Below are 10,665 nucleotides of genomic sequence, written 5' to 3'. Positions count from 1 at the left end.
CACACACACACACACACACACACACACACACACACACACACACACCTTTAACCCCAGCATTCCAGAGGCATGCAGATCTCTGTGAGATCAAGGTCAGCCTGGTCTAGGTAGGTTCCAGGAGTTTACTGTCCCAAAAAAAGGATAAGTAAATTTGGCTCCATAAAATCAAATTCAGGCTGGGTGTGGTGAAGCACACCTTTAATCCCAGCACTTGGGAGGCAGGACAGGTGGGGCTACAGGGGGACCTTGTCTCAAAAAGGAAAAAAAAAAAAAAATCAGGAGTAATTGAAGTATTCATTCCTTGGTAATTGCTTCGCTTAGGGGTTTTCTCAACTATACCAAGCCTTTGCCTCCCACATGGTAGGCTAAGATTAAAAGTGTGGGCCACCATTCCTGGCCTAACATGCTAAGAGAAAATTTCCATAAACAGATGACAAATTACACACAATAATGTTAAGTCCATAAAGCATGACTTTATTTCATCTGATTTGTTTTTTATTCTTTTCATCATGCCTTTTCAGCTTCCAGATAAGCTTCCTTTTCTCTGGTATTTCTGAGACAAGGTCTAACGAAGCCCAGATTGGTCTCAAACTCAGAATATAGATGAGAATGACCTTCTCCTTCTGATCAAAGGGTTAGGATTACAGGCATCTACCACCACACTAGGTTTATGCAGTACTGGGTATCAAATCCATGGCTTCCTGCATACTAGGCAAGCACTCTACCAACTGAGCCACATCCCCAGCCCTGGACAATAAACCTTCTGAGACAACTTCTAGCTCACAGATTGTCTCTGTAGAAGTACCAGCTTAGAACTAAGCAGCACAATTACTAGCCCTAGAAAGAGATGGTCTTTGCTCCCTGTAGCTTTCTACATTGTCTCCTGGTTTTGTATACACACTAGGCATGGCCAAAGGAAACTACTAAGTGCTCAGAACACGTGAGTTACTGGTACATAAGATTCCTTTAAAATCTGCTTCAAAATAACATATTTTCTTTTAGAAAAGTCACTTTGGAGTTATCAGTGAAATCTGCTTATCACATGGAACATAACTATGATTGAAGCTTTCCATGAATTTTGGTGGAAAAAGTTTACAGAGTAAAGATTAAACGTTCTTCAAAAAACAGCTGTTTTAGCTGGGCATCGTGGCACTAATCTGTAATCCTAGTACTTGGGAGGCAAAGGAAGAAGGATCAGTAGTAGTTCAAGGCCATCACCTATTGCAGAGGGGGTTCAAGGCTGGCTTGAGCTACAAGAGACACTGTCTCAAAACAAAAACAGGCTGTTGTATACAACCATTAGAGAATAAGGGAAAAAAACAAATGTTAGTGGTAGTAAATAAATAAGATTAAACGGGGTGAAGGTGAAGGAGAATAAAGACAATGGTTTTGCAAAATGTGAAAGATGATGACTGAACTTATTGTACACATCTGTTTGCTCTCAGGTTCCTTCTAAAAGGCCACTAAAATCAGATTGAAAACACTGGGGAAGAGAAGGGAGACATTACAAAGGAAAATGAAAAGAAATGGGTTCCATTCTAACTGTGGAAACTGGAATGTCAACTTTGTTTTTGAGACAGGGTCTCTGTGAGCCCCAACTGGCCTGGAAATATGTACATCAGGCTGGCCTAGAATTCACAGAGATCTACCTCCTCTGCCTCCCAAAGGCTGGGATTGAAGGCATGCACCTTCATGCCTGGCATTATCTTAGGCTAATTTTATCCCCCCTTAAATAGCCATTCATTGCCTACCCATATGTCTCACTGAACGTACTTTTGACTATCAGGTAAAACCTTTGAGGTGTATTTTGTTTGCTTTTTGAGACGGTCTCACCATATAGCCTATGGCTGACCTAGAACTCTCTATGTAGACCAGGCTGGCCTTGAACTCACAGATCTCCCTGCCTCTGCCTCCTGACTGGTGGGATTTCAAGGCATACCCTACCATGCCCATCCCTTTAAGATGTATTCTTAGCAGACTTCTAGCTTCCACCAATCCAAAAGCTAAAAATGTCATCAGATAGTAAGCACCTAAAACCCAAAACAAAATTTCCTTACTCTTTCCTATAACTTGCTCAAATGATATCCCACCATTTGGTAAATGCCTTATTTATGGCTTTCTTTGTTCCTGTGTGTGTATCTGTGTGTGTGTATAAGTACACACACATACATGCAGGTACCCTCAGAGGACAAGAGGAGGGTCTGATGGCCTGAAGCTGGAGTTACAGGTAGTTTGAGATGAAAGACAGGAGTGCTGGGAATCAAGTTCTGGTATTCTAGAAGAGCAGCAAATACTCTTTAACCACTGAGCCATTATCTCTAGTCAATACTTTCTTTGTTCTATAACTAATAAAATTTTATGTAATCTCATGTAACCATTTCTGTAGTAGAATATGTCTTTCAGGGCAACCTGAACTCATATTCATGGACCATGATCATTCATACTTGGCTCAAGAAAAAATGATCTCTTACTGCCTTTCAGGTGAGAGCTATGTTTTGGGTTGATGGATCTTAAGGTTACATGCTTCCTTCAGCCAACAAGGAAAATAGATTACCAATATGAATGTGCAACGTGGGCATTTTACACTATGGACAGAAGTTCTGGAGACGAATTACTAGAAACATAGGAAACAAATGTTAAAAATATATATTGATCACCATGCACAAAATGTTTAGGCTTTAAAAATAAAACAATGCTGGGCATGGTGGTACATGCCTTTAATCCCAGCACTTGGGAGGTAGAGGCAGGTGGGTCTCTGTACCAGGTCAGCTGGGACTACAACACACACATAATATATAAATAAATAAATAAATAAATAAATAAATAAATAAATAAATAAATAAATCTTAAAATTTTATTACATAAATTAATGTAATAAATCTTATTACATAAGATTCCAAAATAATAAAAACTAACAGGATTACTTGAAATTCTTAAGACAGGGAACTAGAAACATGGACTGTGATCAGAGAAGAATGTCTGAGTAAGTGGTTTGGCAGGTTGGTGTTTCTAATAGTAACAAGATAGAGGGTGCAACTGTGTGACTTAAAGAAAATAAGTAAGTAAAGGAAGCAAAAGATCCAAGTGTTGACTGCACTGTTCATTTAAGTGCTCAAGCTGGGTCAATGAGATGGCTCAGTAGGTAAGGGCACTTGTTGCCAAGTCTGAGTTCAATCCCCAGAAACTATGGAAGGAGAGAAATCAAACTTCTACAAGTTGTCCTCTGACATCCACAAGTGCTCCCACACACATACACATATGCACAATTAAAACTTATTTTTTAATTTTATGTGTATGACTGTATTGCCTGCATATGTATGTGCACTCATGTCGTGCAATGCCCATGGAGGTCAGAAGAGGACGTCAGATACCCTGGAACTAGAGTTATAGATGGTTGTTAGCCGCTATGTGGGAACCAAACCCAGGTCCTCTGAAAGAGCAGTCAGTGTTCTTAACGGCTGAGCCATCTCTCCAGTCCCAATAACTAATTAATTAAAAAGGTGAAGTTGCCCAAATGAGTGTAATTGTGCTGAATATTTTCCCATCCTTTTCTACTATTCTTTCTGCTCCAGTAAGCTGTCTTGTACAGACTTATCAACAGGTTGCCATGTCTCCTGGCTTCTGGTTGATTTGGTCAATAGGGAATCTAGAAGAAAATTAGGAGAATAAAGTCAGGAAATTCATTTCTCTAATACCTCAAGCTAGCTGTGTCCTTTCACCAGGAACTCAATCATTCCCCTTCTAGGCAATCAAGTAACTACTCCCCTCTCTTATCTCTTCCAGCCTAAAGACGTAATAGTTTACCTATGGGTTATTAACATTATTTCTCCTAGTACCATTATATCCACAACTTTATAAACAATATTTTAAAACAAACTCTGCCAGGTGTGGGTGAGGCAGACAAGACTTATAAAGTCTTACTACTCAGGAGGCTGAGGCAGGACAGAAAGTTCAAAGCCAGACTTGGCTACAGAGTGAGTCCAAGGCCAGCTTAGGGAAATCTAACCAGCTCCTGTATCACAACAAAAGGTAAAATGAAGGCTGGGGAGATAGTTCAGTGATAAATAACTCTGCTAGCATGTGTGAGGTCCCAGATTTAATCCCCAGTACCTGTACTGAGAAAAAAGAAAAAGAAAAATTATCTCTGCAAATTATTCTGTCAAGTGTGTCATGTCTTCCTATTAAGACCCTCTGATGATAGTAAGGTTGTAACAGAATAATGGAAAGGAGAGAAAGGTGAATAACATTTAAGTAACTGCTAACATCTTTAAGCTCTATGCAGAAGAACTTTCAGTTCTTGGTAGATAACTAACACATTTAATCATCACAAGTATACTATGTGGTCAGCACAGATTTTTGTTTTGTTTCAATTACCAACACCCAGAAGTTGTATATTCATGGTAAGCATTCAATATTGAAATACATAATAATTAGTAGGTTTTAACAAGGAAGAGCTGACTTTTGTGAGTTATTTATATTTTAGAAAACTGTATGAAGATCCGAGAGCTATACAAATGAGACCAGATGTGGACAGCCTACAATGAAGCTGTAACTCCTTTCCTCTTCCCACAAGGACTTGGGTCTCAAATTTACACATAGTAATCAAAGTCAAAGTTGCAATTTTAAAACATTATGTACTTGCAACCCAGGGGCTTATTTAATAAGTAAATCACCTTTAAAAATCAGTTATGAGTTAAAATAAGCTTACAAAAGGGAAGATCCATGCAAACAAAAATATGCTTGTGGAAGCCAGGTGTGGCAGCCCACATCTTTAATCCCAGCACTCAGGAAGCTGAGGCAAGCAGATCTCTGTGAAATTGAGGGCATCCTGGTCTACATAGTGAGTTGTAGGTTGGATTGGATCCCCAGCACTGCAAAGAAAGAAAAGGGAAAACAAAGAACTTCAAAGCTCATAGACTAAACCCTTTATTCAGCAAGATCACCATGTATACAAACTCAGAAAAAAAGTACAGCAAAGGTCAGTGTGAAATAAAAGGAGAAAACAAAATATGGCAAAAAAAAAAAAAATGCTGAAATCCACGAACCGAAAAATGTACGCAAGAGGAAATACAACAGGTACAACACCAAGATTCCACCAGACGTTCACACAGCTATATGAAATAATTAAAGCTGCTATGCTACTCATAAAAACCTAAAGGTCAGGGAAATAAGATTAGGAGGCCACTGTAAAACAAAAGAACTCAAAGATTGTTTTGAAACCCTAACTGATACTTTCTTCTTTATAGTATGCTGCACTCCAAAGCTGAGGGAAATTCACACGAATCCGAATTTAGAAACCTGAGAAGTTTCGAGAATAATGGCCTCAAGTGTGAAAAATCAGTAAGGCATAGAGGTGTAAGGCTACCAACAGGAAGGAACTGCAAGATGCAACACTTAGACGCTGAAGGGGGACCAATAAAGCATCCTTAAGTGGAAGGCGGAGAAGCACTTGGGGCTGGCTTTGGTTAAAGGAAGATAAGAGAAAAGCATGGCCTGATAGGCAACAAGAGGATGGAATTTAAAGGCGGGTTGGATCCATGCCTCAAGCCAGAAGCATAGGAAGATTACAAATAGGTTTCTACGGGGTGGGGAAAGGGCCAGTTCGAGACTGATCTGCTGAAACTTATTTCCTAAAAGCGGCATCCAAACGGCTTCCCAGCCCCACCCCACGGCAGCAGCTTCCAAAGGAGGGTCTCCCGAAGCCAACTGCCCAGCTCCGGCTCTCCGCTCAAGCTTCCGTCCCACTGGGCCCGGGCCCCGTTCCCTCTCCGGGCCCCTTACCGAACGCTGCAGCTCCCCAAGCCAAAACGAAGCGCGCTCCTTCCCGCTGGGATCTGGGTCGTGGTAAAGCGCCTGCACTGCCTGGTACACGAGCTGCAAGGTTGGCTTGGCTCCTTCCATGGTAGTGGCGGCAGTGGTGACGGCGACCGCTCCGCTTCTCCCGGGGCTTCCCGCTCGCTCCGCCTTCGCGCTCCCCTACTGTCTCGGCCGGGGCCGCTCCCTGGCTGGCGCCATCTCCTCCTTTCTGGCCGTTACCAAGGAAGGGGGGCGGAGTTCTTCGTCGAAGCTGCCCCCTCGGAAACAGAGGGTAGGTCGTATTCGGGTTCCTGGTCCCTTTTGGTCCGATCTTTCCGCTGAAGGCCTGACTCTGGAGTCCCTAGGCGGGTTCTTGGTGCTTCACCCCTCGCCTTGCTCTCGGAGGCCTATCGCCTCATGACACAAACGACGCAGAGTACGGGAGCAGCGTCTATCCAGACCGGAAGCGGCAGCCCGGATACTTTGGCACACTTCCGTCTGGTGCACGATAAACTGCCTCCTTCCCAGCACGCCTCCTCTTGTCTACTGCCTCCTTCCGGAAGTGACCCTGTCGGTCTAGGAGGAGGGGGCAGGGAACAGATACCTGGTAAGTTGTTAGGTCTTTTACATCTCGGCTTTAAGACCGGTTTGTGTCACGTGCCTGAGCTACTTTTCTCTCCCTGGCAATTGATGCAAGATTTTTTTCTCCGTGTTCCTATTTCCTTTCCTCTCGCCAGAGAATCCTTCCGGGCCCCTGGGGGCATTCAAGGACCATCATCAATTTATCAACCTATAGGGTCCGTTCTTTGTAGTGTACTGCAGAGCCAAAGGAGACTTTAAGGCATGATTCCTGCTCTGACTAATGGAAGAGACCAACAACCTATTTACAAGCCTGAATAAATCCAAAATGCCCGAATTGTTGAGCCTTTCTTTTTCTACTAACATTTTTTTTTTTTTTTTTTTTTTTTTTTTTTTTTGGTCTTGTGAGACAGGGTTTCCCTGTAGCCCCAGCTGGCCTGGAACTCACTATGTAGACCAGGCTGGCCTTGAACTCACAGAGATCCGCCTGCCTCTGCCTCCCAAGTGCTGGGATTAAAGGCATGGGACACCACGCCCTACTAACATCTTAATAGGCGAAAGCAATCATTCTGTTAAGAGGGCTTATGCGTGTATCTCTAGGGTCATTTTTAATTGTTTTGGGTTTTGGCCTTTTGTTGTTTATTTGTTTTGAGACAGAGTCTCCCTATAGCCCCAGCTGTTCTGAACTCACCATGTAGACCATGCTGGCCTCGATCTCCCAGAGATCCACCTGCCTCTGCATCCTGAGTGCTAGGATTAAAGATATGTTTTTGTGTATGCCTTTCTTCCCCAAAGACATTATCCATCCCATTGTGTGTTGCAGGCCTATAATCCCAGCAGTTGCACCATGGCAGCAGGATGATCAGGAAAGATTCAGGACCAGCTACATATGAAGTGTGAGGCTGTCCTGGACTACATGAGACCTGTCTCAAAAAATACAAAAAACAGGGATTGGAAAGGTGGCTCAACAGTTAAGAGCATTGACTGCTACTCTTGCAGAGGATCTGGGTTCAGTTACTAGCACCCACATTGGTGACTAACAGCAGTCAGTAACTCCAGTTAGAGGGGATCCAGCACCCTCTTCTGGCCTTTGTGGGCATTGCACATATGTGGTATACTTACATACATGCAGGTAAAACACTCATACACATAAATAAAAATAAATCTTTTTAAATCAGTAGTCTGACAGTTCTCAGTTTAGTTTCTCAATTTTGCTGCTACTCTTTTGCATTAAAAGTAACTGCTACTATTTGATGAGGTCCTCCTTCCTCTGCATCCTGGGATTAAAGGTATGTTTTTGTGTATGCCTTTCTTCTCCAGAGACAGTATCCATCCCATGTGTGTTGCAGGCCTATAATCCCAACAATTGGAAGATGTCAGGAGGATGAGTGCTTACATTGTATAAAGGGTTATGGTTACAGATTATTCATCTCCTTAATCTCAGACCAATCCCCAGTTAAAGGATAAGAATTTAAGGCTGTTCATGGTGGCTCATACCTGTAATCCCAACACTTGAGAGGTAGAGGCAGGAGGATCACTGCAAGTTTGAGGCTAGCCTGGTTTTCATAGTGAGTTTGAAAGAATGATTGAGATTAAAGAAGGAAAGAATGAGAGTACTATAGTTGACAGAAGTTTCTTAAATGAAACTTAGGATCTGATTCCAGACAAGATTTGCCACAAAACTTTTCTTAGAACTTCATCATCCTGTGATGAATTGTTACTGTCAAGAAATGTTAACTTCTAGCACATGAAAAAACATCTTGGAAGAGCTGATATAATTTCAAACAAAGAAAAGAAACAATATTTCAGTCTTCCAACCCATTCATTCCTGATAAAAAGATGTAATGAGACTACCTTGATCTTCGTCCTTGTAAAATTTGCAGCATAATTGCAAACAAAAACAATTCAAGCCAGGCATGGTGGTGCACACCTTTAGTCCCAGCACTTGGGAGGCAGAGGCAATCGGATCTCTGTGAGTTCAAGGCCAGCCTGACGTACATAAAGACTTCCAGGCCAGCTGGAGCTACTGGAAAGACCCTGTGTCAAAAAGACCAAAAAAAAAAAAAAAAAAAAAAAAAAAAAAAACAAAAAAAATAAAAAAAAAAAAAAAAAAAAAAAAAAAAAAAAAAAATTCAACACAGAAAAAGTTCTGTGAATATCCATAAGCAAAAGAATGGTGGCAATGACTTCTTATCTCTATTTTAATAACGTCATAGGACCTAAATGTAAGAACTAAAACACATATGTCTTCAGGACCCTGGACTGTGTAATGGCTTCTTAACTATGCCACCAAAACCAGCCAACAGTCAAAAAAAGATTAACTGGACTTCAGCAAGACTAAAAACTTTTGTGTGTCACAGAACACTAACAAGAAACTGAAATGTCAAATCCACAAAATGAGAGAAATATTTATAACTCATATAGCTAGCAAAAGATTTGTGTCTGGTATATTTAAAGAACTCTTGAAATTCAACCATGAAAAGACAACTCAATTTTTTAAATGGGCAAAGGGTTTTTAAATAAATGTTCTCAAAATGAGGTATGCAAATGTGCATAAATGATAATATCAGTAGTCACCTGAGAAGTACAAATTAAAATTAAAAATTGAACAATGAAAAACAGGCTGGAGAAATGGCTCAGCAGTTAAAAACACTGACTGTTCTTGCAGAGGGCCCAGGTTCAAGTCCCAGCACCCACATGGCAGCTAACAACGCTCCTTAACTCCAGTTCTAGGGGAATCCAACCCCCTCTTCTGATCTCTGTGGGCATTGCATGACATGGGTGCACTTTCATAATACCCTCATATACATAAAATAAAAAATATTTTAAGTAGTGAATAAATAAAGCAACAATGAGCCATGTATAGTAGCACATTTCTATAGTTCAAGGTGCTTGAGAGGCTGAGGTAGGATAATTGCTTAAGCCCAGAAGTTCAAAGCCATCCTGAGCAATAAAGGGAGACACCATCTCCTATAGGAAAAATAAGGGAACTAAGGATGTAATGCCCTAAGTTCCCTTCCAAATCATTGGGGAAAAAAGCTCTAAATGTCTGTGATTAAGAATCATTAAAATGGGCCTGGAGAGACAGCTTGGGTGTTAAAAGCACTTACTATTCTTTCAAAGGACTCAGGTTTGACTACCAGTACCTACGTGGTGACTCTGGCTCTATCATCCTCTTCAGGTCTTCAAGGGCACTACACACATAACAATAAACATATCAGCAATTAAAATATTTGTACAAATAAAAAAAATTTAAATAATTTTAAAAAATCATTAAAAGACCCAGGATGTGGTGGCACATGCCTTTAATCCAAGTCTGCTGCTGGAGGTAGAAGCAGGTAGATTAGAAGTTCAAGGTCATTCTTGGCTACATAGTGAGTTTCAGGCCATTCTGGGATTCAAAAGATGTCTCCCCTCCCCCCCCCTCAAAAGTGAAGCATTCCAGATTGAAGGGGCTGGAAAGTTCACCTAGAAGAATTCTTTTTAAAAATATATTTTATGTGTATGTATGTATTGCCTGCATGTATGTAAGTGCACCCATGTCATGCAATGCCCAAGGAGATCAGAAGAGGGTGTCAGAGTCCCCTGGAACTGGAGTTATGGGCAGTTGTTAGCTGCCATGTGGGTGCTGGGAGTTGAACCTAGGTCCTCTGTTAAAAGCAGTCAGTGCTCTTAACCTCTGAGCCATCTCTCCAGCCCCAGAAGAATTATTTCTAAACTAAGACCAGACTGATAGATGAATAGGAAACTAAGGTAAAGAGGAAGTATTTCAGTCAAAAACAACAAATGTCAAAGTCTGTAGGCAAAAGAAATGTGTACTCTATAAACTGGAAGAAGTCCACACCATCTGGAAAAAAAGAGTTGATATTTAGCAAAAACATTTCATACATCTTTGTGTCCTCAAGCAATTGCCTAATACATGGTAAGTATTACATAGAAAATGTTTTAAGTGACTGTCTTTTAGCTCCCTAGAGATTACTCCTAAATCATTCTAGCTTGCAACACTGAATGTCTTGAGCAGGGAAGGTGACAAAGACAAAAATAAAAAACTTGCAGTAGGGGCTAGAGAGATGGCTCAGCGGTTAAGAACATATACATAAAATAAAAAAAATATTTTAAGTAGTGAAAAACTAAGCTTCTTGCAGAAGACCTGGGTTCAAATCCCAACACCCACATGGCAGCTGACAACTGTCTGTAACTCCAGTTCCAGGGGATCCAACAGCCTCTTCTGTCCTCCTCGGGCATTACATGACACGGGTGCACTTACTTACATGCAGGCAATACATGCAT

General features: G+C 41.3%; 1 protein-coding gene across 1 annotated transcript in view; it reads right to left on the bottom strand.

Moving 5' to 3' along the window:
- The window catches only part of Tnpo3 (transportin 3), an 83,185-nt gene extending 76,880 nt beyond the window's left edge, over positions 1-6,305 (bottom strand). Inside the window, exon 1 of the mRNA XM_008846370.3 lies at positions 5,782-6,305. Within this exon, the coding sequence (XP_008844592.1) occupies positions 5,782-5,901 (120 nt within the window). The 5' untranslated portion in view covers positions 5,902-6,305. The remainder of the gene's footprint in view (positions 1-5,781) is intronic.
- Positions 6,306-10,665: the final 4,360 nt, after the last annotated feature.

The sequence above is a fragment of the Nannospalax galili genome, unplaced genomic scaffold (genome assembly GCF_000622305.1).
Source record: "Nannospalax galili isolate Female #2095 unplaced genomic scaffold, S.galili_v1.0 scaffold660, whole genome shotgun sequence".
Lineage (NCBI taxonomy): Eukaryota > Metazoa > Chordata > Mammalia > Rodentia > Spalacidae > Nannospalax > Nannospalax galili.
Note: the sequence above shows the minus strand (reverse complement) of the source record. Positions and strands in the feature narration are given on the sequence as shown.